The sequence below is a fragment of the Ursus maritimus genome, unplaced genomic scaffold, assembly GCF_017311325.1.
Source record: "Ursus maritimus isolate PB19 unplaced genomic scaffold, ASM1731132v1 scaffold_12, whole genome shotgun sequence".
NCBI classification, from domain to species: domain Eukaryota; kingdom Metazoa; phylum Chordata; class Mammalia; order Carnivora; family Ursidae; genus Ursus; species Ursus maritimus.
Window position 1 is genome coordinate 34,727,550 of NW_024423564.1, and position 14,749 is coordinate 34,742,298.

The 14,749-nt window shown below is 36.7% G+C and overlaps 1 protein-coding gene across 1 annotated transcript in view; it reads left to right on the forward strand.

Annotated features, from left to right (window-relative positions):
- The window catches only part of CTBS (chitobiase), a 43,479-nt gene extending 29,538 nt beyond the window's left edge, over positions 1-13,941 (forward strand). Inside the window, exons 4-7 of the mRNA XM_008690664.1 lie at positions 9,097-9,265; positions 10,901-10,998; positions 11,270-11,431; positions 13,750-13,941. Coding sequence (XP_008688886.1) covers positions 9,097-9,265; positions 10,901-10,998; positions 11,270-11,431; positions 13,750-13,941 — 621 coding nt within the window. The remainder of the gene's footprint in view (positions 1-9,096; positions 9,266-10,900; positions 10,999-11,269; positions 11,432-13,749) is intronic.
- Positions 13,942-14,749: the final 808 nt, after the last annotated feature.

The following is a 14,749-nucleotide window of genomic DNA, read 5'->3' on the forward strand; positions in this document are numbered from 1 at the left end:
GGTACGCCGGGATCACGCCCTGAGCCGAAGGCAGACGCTTTAATGACTGCGCTACCCAGGCGCCCCTACCCAAACATTCTTAAGCAGGGTGGTCCTTAGTTTCCAAGTGTTTGAGTTTCTTCCAAATTTTTTCTTGTGATTGAGTTCCGGTTTCAAAGCATTGTGGTCTAAGAATATGCAGGGAATAATCTCAGTCTTTTGGTGTCGGTTGAGACCTGTTTTGTGACCCAGTATATGGTCTGTTCTGGAGAAAGTTCCATGTGCGTTCGAAAAGAATGAGTATTCTGTTGTTTTAGGGTGGAGTGTTCTGTATATATCTATGAGGTCCATCTGGTCCAGTATATCATTCAGAGCTCTTGTTTCTTTGTTGATTTTCTGCTTAGATGATCTGTCTATTGCTGAGAGTGGAGTGTTGAGGTCCCCTACTATTAACGTATTATTATCTATATGTCTCTTTATTCTGGTTAAGAGTTGGCTTATGTAGTTGGCTGCTCCCCTGTTGGGGGCATAGATATTTATAATTGTTAGATCCTCTTGTTGGATACACCCTTTAAGAATAATATAGTGTCCTTCTGTATCTCTAACTACAGTCTTTAGCTTAAAATCTAATTTGTCTGATATAAGAATTGCTACCCCAGCTTTCTTTTGAGGTCCATTGGTATGGAAAATGGTTCTCTATCCCTTCACTTTCAGTCTGGTTGTATCTTTAGGTTCAAAATGAGTCTCTTGTAGACAGCAAATGGATGGGTCATGTCTTTTTATCCAATCTGCAACCCTGTGGCGCTTTATGGGAGCATTTAGGCCATTCACATTGAGAGTGAGTATTGAGAGAGATGATTTTAATATCATGTTGCCTGTGAAGTCCTTGTTTCTATAGATTGTCTCTGTAAATTTCTGTTCTTTATCACTCTTTAGGTCTTTCTACTTTTATAGAACCTCCCCCGCCTTAATATTTCTTGTAGAGCTGGCTTGATGGTCACATATTCTTCAGTTTCTGCCAATCTTGGAAGCTCCTTGTCTCTCCATCCATTCTGAATGACAGCCCTGCTGGATAAAGAATCCTTGGCTGCATGTTCCTCTCACTTAGTGCTCTGAATATGTCTTGCCAGCTTTTTCTGGCTTGCCAGGTCTCTGTAGACAGGTCTGATGTTATTCTGATGTTCCTCCCTCTGTATGTGAGGAATCTTTTCCCCCTGGCCAATTTCAAGATTGTTTCCTTGGATCTAAGAGTTGCGAATTGTACTATTATATGTCATGGTGTTGGTCTGTTCTCATTGATCTTGGGAGGGGTCCTCTCTGCTTCTTGGACACAAATGCTTGTTTCCTTCACCAGATTAGGGAAGTTCTCAGCTACAATTTGTTCAAATATCTCTTCTAAACCTCTTTCTCCACCCCCTTGGGAATCCCAATAATTCTGACATTGGAAAGTTTCATTGCGTCAGTAATCTCCCATAGCTTTTTTTCATGAAAATGGAGGGTTTTTTCCCCCATGTTACCTCTCTTGCCTTTGTTTCTATCATCTCATCCTCTAACTCACTAATTCGTTCTTCTGCCTCGTTTACCCTGGCCGTCAGAGTGTCCAGTTTAGACTGCATTTCATTCATAGAATTAAGTTCCACCAGATTCGTTCTCATTTCAGCCCTTAGAGATTCTATATTTTCATTAATATTTTTCTCAAGCCTATACATCACCTTGATAATTGTTACTCTGAAACCCATTTCTGACATCTTGGTTATAGTCATATCCATTAGTTCTGTGGCAGAGGCCACAGTCTGTTTCTTTCCTTTATTGGGGGGTTCCTCCTTTTTGTCATTCTGGTGAGGTGTGGTTGCAGGGATGTACAGAGTCCAAATTATTGGCAGGACCCAAGCAAGATGCACCTGTTTTATAGGGACCTTAGGGATGTGGGCTTCTTGTTCCTTCAGCCTGCCTTCTGGGGGAGGGGCCTGCTGCACTGATACTCAGGCAACCCTGTTTGGGTAGGGTTGTCCTGCCCCCTGTTGGGGGGGGGGGAGATAGGCTCAGTGAGAACTGTTTCTTTGTGGGGCTTTTGTTCTCTGGCAGCTTTCCCTGGCGGCTTTCTGTGTCTCTTGAGAGAGAACAGTAGTGACTGTATCCAAACCTCTGTCTCAGAACCAGAGATCACAGTCTGATCTTCACTGAGCTCTCCAGGTCACACTGACTCCGTTTCTGTTGGCGCTGCTAAAAACCCGCAGCATCCTGGTTTGTGCGCCCCACAGCCACTCTCCTAGTCCTTGCTCCCAGGGCCTGCACGTCTCTGCCCTTTGTGCTTCTAAAACCGCCAGCCACCCCTGGTTCGCACGTGCACTCCTGAGCTCCCTGTTTCAGTGTGGTTTCCCCACTACTGGTCTCCTAGGCTGGCCCGCACCCCAGTGCGGGAGGCTTCTGCCGTCCCTGGGCCCGAGTGTGGCGGCTCCCTCCCTCTTCTGTTTATCTTCCGATATCTGCCCGCAGACTCTCGGCTCCCTGCTTCATACCTAGAGACCAAGCACCAGAGATGTTCATTTGTAGAGATCCAGATGTATCTTCTTACGTCTCAGGCTGATTTCGTTGGTGTTCAGGATGGTCTGGTATATATCCAGCTTGATTCAGGGGACCAGTTGAAATAGGATCCCCTACTCCTCTGCCACCTTTCCCCCCTCTCCAGGTCTTTCACCTCCTTGGTTAAGTTTATTCCTAGGTATTTTATTTGATTCTTGGTGCAATTGTAAATGGAATTATTTCTTAATTTCTCTTTCTGCTACTTCATTATTAGTGTATTGAAATGCAACAGGTTTCTGTATATTAATTTTGTATCCTGCAACTTTACTGAACTCATTTATCAGTTCAAGTTTTTGGTGCAGCCTTTAGGGGTTTTTTATATATAGTATCATGTCATATGAAAATAGTAACAGTTATTATTTCTTCCTTACCAATCTGGATGCCTTTTATTTCTTGTTTGATTGCTGCAGCTAGGACTTCTAATACTATATTTAATAAAAGTGGGGAGTGTGGACATCCTCGTTTCTGAACTTACAGAGGAAAATCTCTGTTTTTCACCATTGAGAATAATCTTAACTGTGGGTTCTATCATATATGGCCTTTATAATGTTGAGGTATGTTACCTCTAAACCCACTTTGAGAGTTTTTATCATGAATGGATACTGAATTTTATCAAATGCATTTCTGCATCTATAGTTATGATCATATGATTTTTATCTGTCACTGTGTTACTGTGGTGTATCATATTGGTATGTGGATACTGAACCATCCTTGCATCCCTGGAATAAGTCCTACTTGCTCTTGGTGGATGATTCTTTTAATACGTTGTTGAATTTGCAATAATATATTGTTGAATATTGGTTTGCTAATATTTTATTGGCTTGTTTTCTCTTTTTTGTATTGCTTTTGTCTTGTTTTGGTGTCAGGGTCTCATATAATGTGGAGTCTTCCTCTTTTTTTGGAAGAGTTTGAGAAGAATAAGTGTTACCTCTTTTTTCAATGTTTGATAGAATTCACCTGTGAATACATCTGGTTCTGGACTTCTGTTTTTTTGGGAGATTTTGGATTATAAATTCAATTTTGTTGTTATTAATTGGTCTGTTCAGATTTCTTTTTATTTCTTCCTAATTTCATTTTTGGGAGGTTCCATATTTCTAGGAATTTATCCATTTTTTTTAGGTTGTCCAGTTTGCATATAGTTTTTTGGTAGTAGTTTATTATAATCCTTTGTATTTCTGTGGAGTTGGTTCTTCTATTTCTGATTTGAGTCCTCTGTCTTCTTGATGAGTTTGGCTAAAGTTTTATTAACTTTATCTTTTCAAAGAAATAGTTGTTTGTTTCACTGATGTTTTTTTTTTTTAATTCTCTATTTCATTTATTTGTTAATCTGATCTTTATTAATTACTTTCTTCTAACTTTGAACTTTTTTTCCTAGGTCCTTTAGGTGTAAGGTTGGAGTGTCTATTTGAGATCTGTCTTGTTTCTTGAGGTAGTCCTGTATTGCTATAAACTTCCCCCCCTACTACTTCTTTTGCTTTGTCCCATGGATTTTGGGCCATTGTATTTTCATATGTCTCCATTTATTATCTATTTCCTCTTTCTTTGTTAACCAATTTGTTGTTTAGTGGCGTGTTGTTTAGCCTCCATGTGTTTGTTTTTTTTCCATTTTTTAACTGGTAATTGACTTCTAGTTTTATTCCTTCAGGGTTGGAAAATATGCTTAATATGATTTCAGTTTTCTTGAATTTATTGAGACTTGTTTTGTGGCCTAACATGTGATCTATCTTGGAGGATGTTCCATGTGCATTTCAAAAGAATGTGTATTCTGTGATTTTGGATGGAATGTTCTATCTATATATATATCTGTTAAATCCATCAATTATGATGTGTCATTGAAAGACACTGTTTCCTTGTTGATTTTACATCTGGATGATCTATCCATTGATGTGGGGTTTAAAGTCCTCTACCATTATGTATTGCTGTCCATTTTATCCTTTAGGTCTGTTAATATTTGCCTTATGTAGTTAGGTGCTCCAGTGTTGGCTACAATATAGATATTTACAACTGTTGTATTCTCTCATTGGATTGATCCTTTTATCATTATGTATGCTCACCTTAGTCTCTTGTTAGAGACTTGTTTTAAAGTCTATTAGGTCTGATATAAGCATTGATACCCCACCTTTTTCTTTTTTAGATTTTACTTATTAGAGAGAGAGAGAGAGCAGAGGGAGAAGGTGAAGCAGACTCCCCACTGAGCAGGGAGGGAGCCTGATGCAGAACTCGATCCCAGGACCCTGGGATCATGAATCGAGCTGAAGGCAGACACTTAACCAACTGAGCCATCCAGGCCCCCCCCCACCGTTTTTTTTTCCCCCTTCCATTTGTATGGGCTGTTTTTCCATCCTGTTACTTTCAGTCTGTGTCTTTAGGTCTGAAATGAATCTCTTGCAGGAACATATTGATGGGTCTTGTGTTTGTTGTTTTTTTGGTTTTGATGGGTCTTGTTTTCTTTTTTTAACCATTTTGTCTAGGTTTTTTGGAATATTTAGACCATTCACATTTAAAGTAATTATTTTTTTTAAAGATTAGATAAGAAAGCATGTGCACAGGTGGGAAGGCAGAGGGAAAAGGAGAGAGTCTTAAGCAGACTCTGTGTTGAGCATGGAGCCTGACATGGGGCTTGATCTCCTGACTCTGAGATCACAACCTGAGCCAAAACCAACTGTACCACCCAGGTGCCCCTAAAATAATTATTGGTAGGTATGTACTTATAGCCATTTTGTGTTCTGATTTTTTGGGTAGTTTTTGTCTCTCCCCCTCTTCTTCTCTTGCTCTCTGTAATGGATGACTTTTTTAGTGTTATGTTTTGCTTTTTTTCCTCTTCATTTTTTGTGTATCTATTATAGGTTTTTGATTTGTGGTTACCAAGAGAGTCATATATAATATTTTAAGTATATAGCAGTCTAAATAAGTTGATGGTCAGTTATGTGCAAACACATTTTATATGAACTGCATTTTTAGTCTCCCCTGTGTATATGTGGTCATATTTTATTTATTTTGTGAGTCCCATTAGCTACTTTTTTAGATATAATTGATTTTACTCTTTTAACCTTCATACTAGCTTTATAAGTGATGGCTCTACTACCTTTATTGTGTTTCCTTTTACTGATAAAATTTTTCAAAAAATTTTTCTAATATGACCTTTTTCTTTTCCACTTAAGGGAGTGCCTTTAACATTTTTTTTTGTAACTGTAGTGATACATTTCTTTAACTTTTGTTTGGGAAACTCTCCTTCTCCAATTCTGAATGATAGCTTTGCCAGGTAGAGAGTATTCTTAGAGGTTTTTTCCTTTCCATGCTTTCAATATATCATGCCAGTCTCTTCTGGCCTACAAAGCTTCTGCTGGAAAATAAGCTGATAGCTTTAACCTTTGTATGTAACTAATTCCTTTTGCAGCTTTTAAAATTCTTTCTTTAATCTTTGATATTTTAATTATTATTGTCTCATGGCCATCCTTGAGTTCATCTTATTTGGAACTCTGTGATTCTTGAACTGGATGTCTGTTTCCTTCCTAGGTTAGGGGCATTTTCAGGTATTGTTTCTTCAAATGAGTTTTCTGTCCTCCTCTCTCTCCTCTTCCTCCTGGGACCCCTAAAATGTGGATGTTTGTTCATTTGATGTCCAAGATAACCCTTAAGCTATCCTTTTTGTTTTGTTTTTTCCTTTTTGCCGTTCAGGTTGGGTGCTTTCCATTACCCTGTCTTCTAGATTGCTGATCCATTTTTCTGCATCTTCTAATCTACTCTTGATTCCTTCTAGTGTACCTTCCATCTCAGTAAACATATTCAACTCTGATTAAAATTTTTTTTTATCTCTTCTTGATGCTCTGAGTTTATTCACTCTTTCCTCTGGTGGCCATCTGTATGATCATTATTTTGAACTCTTTATCAGGTGGATTGCTTATGTTCACTTCATTTAGTTCTTTTTCTGAGTTCTTTCATTGCAGCATACTCTTTTGTCATTTTGCTTGACTGTGTTTGTTTCTATGAAGAAACAAACTTGAAGAAATGGTCTTGTGTATGATCATCCCCTGTGTAGACTGTAGCACCTGATGATTTTGGCTGGCTGGCTGGCTGGCGTTGTGGCTGTCCTGTAGGTGGGGCAACCCTGGTGGGATGATCATAGCTGAAGTGGGCATGGGCTGGCACAGTCCAGGGCTCTTTGCACAGAGGATGCCTTGGCAGGACAGCTGAAGCTTAAGTGGGCGGAGGGTCTTGGGGCATCTGTGCAGTGGTACCTGGCAGGGTGGTTGGAGCAGAGGCAGGTGCAGAACAGGGTGTCCCAGGGTGCTTTGCTTAGAGGTACCCCAGCAAATCACCTGGAGCCAAAGCAGTGCAGGCCTGGAGTGTTCTAGGGTGTTTTGCACCTGTGTCACTTTGGTGAGACAGCTGGAACTGTACTAAGTGCTGACCAGGGGTGTCCTGTGTGCATTGTACTCAATTCACATTGGTGGGATGGGTGGGGCTGGTGTGGGCTAGGAGCCTAGGGCTTACTGAGGTGGTAGGCTGGCTTGGGCACTCACGCAGATCTTGGACCTTCTCTCCTCAGATGAATATAATTTAGATCAAGAATAGCAAATACCTGGTATGCAGGCCACCATACTCCTCTCCTGACAAATTTTGTTCTCAGACAACTTTTCCTTCAGTCTCTTGATTGCTGTTACCAATAGGTTAGAATTAGTGTGTGGGAAATAATCTCTTTGCTAGCCCTGATTATCCTACAGTGAAAGGGCAAGGAGGAAGAGACTGAACAAAGACTTTACAGTAGGAATATTTCCATGTTTGAGGGGCAAGTAGAACAATTTGGGCTACTCTGTCAAATTCAATTTCAAAATTAGGAGGAGGTACAATTGCCATGACAGCTCAGATTATGGAATATCCAGAATGTCAGGCTGAAGTACATGCATTTTATTGTTTGTAATGGGTTTACATGGTAGAAAGTGTATGGGGGAAGGTTATTCCATAGTAGTATGTACTAATAGTCTGGAGGAGAAATGGAGACCAGTATGGACTAATCCAAGTCTGATAGAGATTTATAGTTTAGGATGATGGCATAACCTTAACACCAGGAAGTGTTTAATAAATACTAATTAGAGGCAGAACAGCTGTGAGAAGCCACTCAAGGGAAAATGTGAGATTAGTTATGGGGTGTGAGAGAAGTCGAATAATGACCCACAAGTTTTTAAACTGGCCACCAGAAAAAAATGACTAAATAGAGTCTGGAAGGAGAAATGAGTTTTGGGGAAAAGATGATTAAGATTACAGGATTACGGTCACAGAATTGAAGGGTTCTTTCTACACCATCGTTTTTCACAGGTAGGAAAATGGATTCAGATGTTTTTAGTGACATAGACCTAGTTATAATAGAGCCAAGAGTAGAACCAAAATTGTTTTGATTTATCTAATAAACTAATGCTGCTTTCTCCAAAATAGGAGATGAACTATGACAGAAAATCCAGGTAAAAATACTCTTAATGCTCAGGAGGGCATAAGGACTTATACAATGGATTTGAAATTTACCTGGTTAGAGGTGATCATTTAGTTTCTCTATTACTAGAATATAGGTCCTATTTTATAATAGGCAAGATAGTGATAAAATGGGATCAGATATGTAAAAAAAATTCACTTATAACCTATTTTGCTGTAGTGCTATTGAGAAAAGCTTGTACTTGTAAAGCTGAGTTTCCTTTAGTGCTAATACTTAGGCAATTATACAATTTTGACAAGTCCTAAAAAGAGCTATAATAGGATAAATTGGCCAAAGTATAAAAATTTTAACTGAACTATGTCAATTTTTGTGATAATGTGTTTGAGAGAAAGAAACCTTTACCGAAGGTTTAGAACATCTGCACACATATAAGACTAATTAATATTTGGCTAAGGCAATAAATAAATAGACTCATCCTTGTTGAAGACTGACTCACCAAAATTCATCACTCAGGTTTTATTTGAATATTCCCATAAAATACCATTTAAGTGATTTGTTCAACATTTTGAGTTAATTTATCCCTGTAGCCATAAACCACTATTCTTTAACTGTAATGTTGGATTAAACCTATCATGTAACGTAATTGTATATCAGGGTTAAACTCCCAACATAGGACAGTCAACTTGTGTCAAGAGATGACCTATCAAGCCTGCGCGATATTTAAAAAAAAAAACCTTTGTATTTGAATTCTTTTAGTGTGCTGTCTTTACTCTCTAGTTGCTTGGAGGCCCCACCACACCCTAACCTATTTCTTTCAATCAGTTGAGTTACCAGTCTAGCCTCTGAAAACCTTTAAGTTTAAAACTCCTCTTCTACACAATGCCCTGCTCCTGGTCATTGTATCTGTCCAAATATGTATCTAGGTCAATCCACATGGTCAGAAATATCTTAGAACTGTTTTACAAGTGTCAAACCCTATGTTCATATACGTAAACAGGTCTTTTTTCTTGGATAGTATGAGGCAAGAAAATATATAATCAAAAAAACAATAGACATAATAAGCATATTTGATCATGTTACATAAAATGGCATGTGTTTTTCCACAGGTAACCTTTGATGTAACTTGGTCTCCAAAGTCCAAAGACAGGTGCTATAATTATGCTGGAATCGCAGATGCTTGTGACTTTCTCTTTGTGATGTCTTATGATGAACGAAGTCAGGCCTTGTCAGAATGTATTGCAGCAGCCAATGCTCCCTATAAGGAGACATTAACTGGTAAGAATCCACAAATGATCACTTGAGCAGTAAGATTATTTTAGTATTTCTAAGTCATTTGTACACCTTTTCCATTTATAAAGCTTCCTTGAAACATGACTGTCAATTTGGAGAGCTTTCAAGTTTACACGTTCTAAAGTTTTCACTTAATTCTTCTAAAAATCTTGTGGGGTAGGTATCTCATTAATCCTCTATTATAGATCAGATGATGAGTGTTAAGTTCTCATTGCACTGCTATTAAGGTATTATTTAGTTGGGACCCAAGCACTGGACTACTAACTTCAAGTCAACACTCTTGTCCCAAAATTACATGAAGGAGTATTTGCTTATCTAGAATTTGACAGGATATTTTTGCTGAAATAACCAATGTTAAATAATTTACTAGCAAAGATAGTTATAATGTACCTACTATGCATGATTGATAGAGGACTGTCTTACTTGGCATTTATTATTAGTGCCCATGCTATATTAAAAACGATATCACTATTAGAATTAAGAGTACTTCTGTCATTCATATGATGTGGGCTTTGCATTAGCCTTTCTGCAGTCCATCAGCCAACTGAATAAAAGACTGCTTGCTATCTTCTGGACTCAAGTGAAATTTTCGGGGATAATTGGTCCTAAGTCTTGATTAATAAATAAAAACCTTTTAATTTAGAGATAAAATCTTAAAAGCTAGCCTCATCACATCCAAATTAACAGTCTGATCATATGCATATGCTATTTAAAAATAAAAAGGGTTATGATTACAAAGCAGTTATTTAATCCAGTGTTCCCAAACTGTGTTCTATCAATAAAAGTCTCATCATCAAGTATGTTTGGGACCTGAGTATTTAACAGTACATAATAACTTTAAAGGGTCTGAAAAACAGCAAGTTTACTTAAACATTCTAGATAATCTTGGAAATTTCTTGGTGGGAAAACATACTTTGCATTGGGCACAAAAGGGAATGACCAGGAATTTGTTCATTTTTCTCTTTGTTTGCTGTAACTACAGACTGAATACAGAGTAAAAGGGGGACATTTCTTGTCCCTGGCTGTAATTATAGTTCTAGAAAGCACAAGTGTTCCATGTTTTAGAAATATACTGTAAGAAATTCTGAGGGGTGCCTGGGAGGCTCAGTCGGTTAAGTGTCTGCCTTTAGCTCAGGTCACAATCTCGGAGTCTTGGGATCAAGCTAAGTGGGGAGCCTGCTTCTCCCTTTCCTGCTCCCCCTCCTTGTGCACTCTCTGTCAAATAAATAAAATCTAAAAAAAAAAAAATAATTTTGATACCATTCCTGTCAGAAAGTTTAAGAACTTTTCTGAAACTTCAGAATCTAGAATATCAAATATATCTTAGCAGTTAATAGACACAATTAACATGCTTTCCTGAAATGTCATTCTTCCTAGAATTAAATTTTGTGAATTTTTTGCTTCAATTTGATCTTGTGAATGTTTTCTATAATTCAAAAAGAATTTATCAAGTGATACAGAATTTATAGTTCTTAGGGATGATGTTTATAATGCTGTGTTAGGGAAACACTGTATTAGTATTTTGCATAAATGTATCTGTTTTTTCAAACTTCAATTCTGAATGGTTGCATAGCTTGTATAATATAAAAAAATATGCTTTTTCTGTCCCAATTTGATTAGGGTATGATGACTACATCAAGATGGGCATTAACCCTAAGAAACTTGTAATGGGTATTCCCTGGTATGGTTATGATTATACCTGTCAAAATCTATTAGAGGTAAGGATTATTTCTTATATAATTTTTTTCTTTCTATTCTTTAAAGCCTGTTTTGTTTTATATGTATAAGTTTGAGACTAAAAGGTAGAGTTTATTTTTAATTATTTAATCCCATGGAAGTTTCTGAGAGTTATGTTTCCTTTTAATAATGAAATTTAACTTTTGTATAGTCAGTCTATTAATAGTGTATGTTTTACTTCTAATATAGTTTTTCTGATTTGGTTCCTACGATTTGCTTAAATCTATAACATGAATATTTTTGTATTTCTAGGATCGTGTTTGTACCATTCCCAAAGTCCCTTCCTGGAGGGCTTCTTGTGGTATTACTTCAGGACGTCAGGTGCCCTATAAAATAATTATGAAGCAAGTAAATAGTTCTATTTCTGGAAGCCACTGGGATAAAGATCAGCAGGCTCCTTATTATAACTATAAAGTAAGACTTTTCACAAATTTTGAACCTTTATTCTATCCGTTTTCTTTTAGGGTACAATATACAGACTACTGTTTATATGCGTAAACTTGTCTAATCAGGTAATTTACGTTGCTGGTGAGCAGTTCAAGTTATGGTAATAATGGGAAGTGCTCTGCACGGGCCACTTGTCAGTTTAGATGGTGTTATATCACAAACAGGATTTCCTTAATAGTTGATAACTATGTATGATAACTGTGGCTTTGGGCCAATACAGGTTACTAGCTCTGTAAGCCTCCATTTCAAAGTAGCCTAAGGATTCTGATGAGGCTGTTTTTAGGGAGGCACGATGCTGAGAATAAGAAATGCATTAGTGGAAAATGGTATGAACTATGTGATATTAGACAAATTAGACAAATTATATTACAAACAGAAACTTGAATAAAGTAAATGACCAGAGCAATTCTGTCAGGTAGTGTCTGATAAATAGGAATTGCGATACCAAAGAGGCAAAGAAAAGTTACATTTTTCATAATTTACCTTTAGCATAATAAAACTTTTCCACACCCCAAAAACCTAATTACAAACCATCTTTGAATTTACTTTAGATTTTGTCACTGTAAAGGAGCCTGAAAATGTTATGATGTAAGTTGATCTCAGTAAGAATTTATATTCTTTAATATTAAATAAATTTTAATTGGTATACAGGTAGGCACATCACTTACATAGAAAGCTTTGAGGTAGAGCTTTCCAAATTTTGAAAATTATATACCTATTCATTAACTAGGCTTATAATTTATATAACTAATTAAATTAAATTAGGGTATATTATACTCCTGTCTTTGCCAAACAGTGTAATAGTTTGGTGTTATTTTTTTGCAGTCTGACTTATTTTTTCCTTGATGAATAAAACACCTTTAAAGTTTTAGAAATCAGGAAACATTTTGATAAGCCTTTGAAGGCCATTCATTTAATGGCACCTTAGACAACAATCTAGTTACAAAACTATTTTCTCTTTTTCATTTATTGTAAAATTCCATAGCAACCAAAATCAAATTTCTTGCTGTGACTGAAGAGTATCATTCTGCTTTCTTATGCTCTTTCATCATGACCTCAATATTCCTGAAAGCATATATATGCCTTAATCATGCATATGTTAATCTTACATTTACTCAGTCTTTCATCCTTCACTATTTTGAGGCATTTGAAATTTCTTAAAAAGGCTCAAAGTACTTGCCACAATGGCAAAATTCAGAGAAATATGACTTTGGGTTTGCCCCTAAATCTGCAAAAATAAGTTCTACAAGTTGCCTTTTAATAGTGAATCACAATTTAAAAATTTTAAGAACATGAGATATACTTGTAGTAAATGAGTCTACTGTACTTAAATACGCCACAGTTTATTCATTTACCAAGTGACTAATGTCCTTTAATCATCTTAGGGGACTACTCTAATTCCAGGGGTGCTACCATAAACAAACATATCACTGGCATCCACTGAGAAGTGCCTTTGAAAGTTTCCCAGATGTTACATAAAAACCAGTAAATTATTTGAAATCACAGGTCATTCTATTTTTTATTATTTCCTATCTTTTCCCCTCTTGCTGAGTTGTTTCTTTCCTCTTTCTTTTATCCCTTATCCAGTAGCTTACCTACCTTCTAAGAGAGACTGTGTTAGTACTAGATAGAGGCAGTTGATGCTGGGGAGGACTTTACAGTTAGTTTATAGTTCTTAATTCTGTAGGACGTTTTAAAGGAGATATTTTCCCCACCCCTTACTTTTTGATTTGGCTGATTCATCTTAAACAAATCATCCGCTGAGTTCCTAACTAGGCACATTTCCAGGAACTGTAGGGAATACAAAACAGAAAAAAAAAAAATGCATAAGCTGGTTTTAAAGGACCATAGCAATGATCCTCCTTAACTATGTCTGTATATCAGAATTACCTAATGGGATGATAAAACACAAAACAAATACACGTCCTAGGTTCCAGCCCTGGAATATTTTAAGTAGGTTTCATGTGGGTCCCAGGAATTTGTATTTTGAAAAGCTCCACAAGTGACTCGGATGTACATCTTGGTTGATAATCATCAGATCAGACGAAGGAAGGAATCTTAGGGCATGAGAGCATGAGAAGGACTTTAAATACAGTCCAGACTATACTACGAAGCTCATCTGGGTAATCTCTGCTGTTGTGAAAGTACCACAGTCGTATCTAGAAAGTAAAGTATCACAGAACCATGGAAGCATAAAGTACTGTGCCCTAAAAATGTCTATTATTTCATTGTATCCTTTTTGAATCACTGGATTTAATATTGTACTAAATACTTTATTCCTATAGGATTCTTCTGGACATTTTCATCAAGTGTGGTATGATAACCCTCAGAGCATTTCTTTAAAGGCAGCATACATACAAAAGCATGGCTTACGAGGCATTGGCATGTGGCACGCAAACTGTCTTGACTACTCTGGAGATGCGGTAGCCAAACAGCAAACTGAAGAAATGTGGGAAGTCTTAAAACCAAAGCTGTGACAGATATTTCGTCAAACTATTCAGATTTAGAAAAATCAGTTTCTTGGAGAAAAATGTACACATTTTTGTCATATTTTAGTTGTTTTACTTAAAAGCAGATAAAGAAATGCTTTGGTTGTGTAAAAACAAAGGTAAGAAGTCAACTTATTCTATGTTTAATACTATAATTAGGAAAAATTGTTTTCAGAATTTTATTATGCTAATTTTAAAAAATATGTATAATTTGAAGTGGAAATTTGCTCAGAATAGATTTTTAAAAACCCAGACTTTGAGAAGCAGTTTGCTCTATACTGTTTGCTCAATAAATTTAAAACCTGCAATTTAGTATCTTTTCTTTTAGGTTCATCAAGCTGATGCAAATAATTTTTCTGCTTCCTGATTTCATACAGGACTCAAGTTCTCTGATGCACTTCAATTAAACTCAAGCCTGCGGGGCGGGGGGGGGGAGGATTAAATTACAAGATAATATTTTTCACCAAAATTTTTGAGGTTATAGCAGAAACTATCCTTCTTAATATTCATTTATGAATATCTATAATTTATTTCTTATAGTTACATTTTAATTATCTAAAGACAGTGGTTTCTCAATTATTTTCTCTGCATAATTAGAATTTTTCTAAATGTACAGAGGTCTCTGTTCTTATCCTCAGGGCAATTAAGAATATTGTGTTACACTTACAGATTAAAAAATCTGCCTTCCCTGTATATTCTCCCTGCCTTCAAATTGGAATGATGATTCAGTCATCTATTGAGAATATTTCATTTCCTATTTACCCAATTATTTATGGCAGAGAAAAACCAACCATTT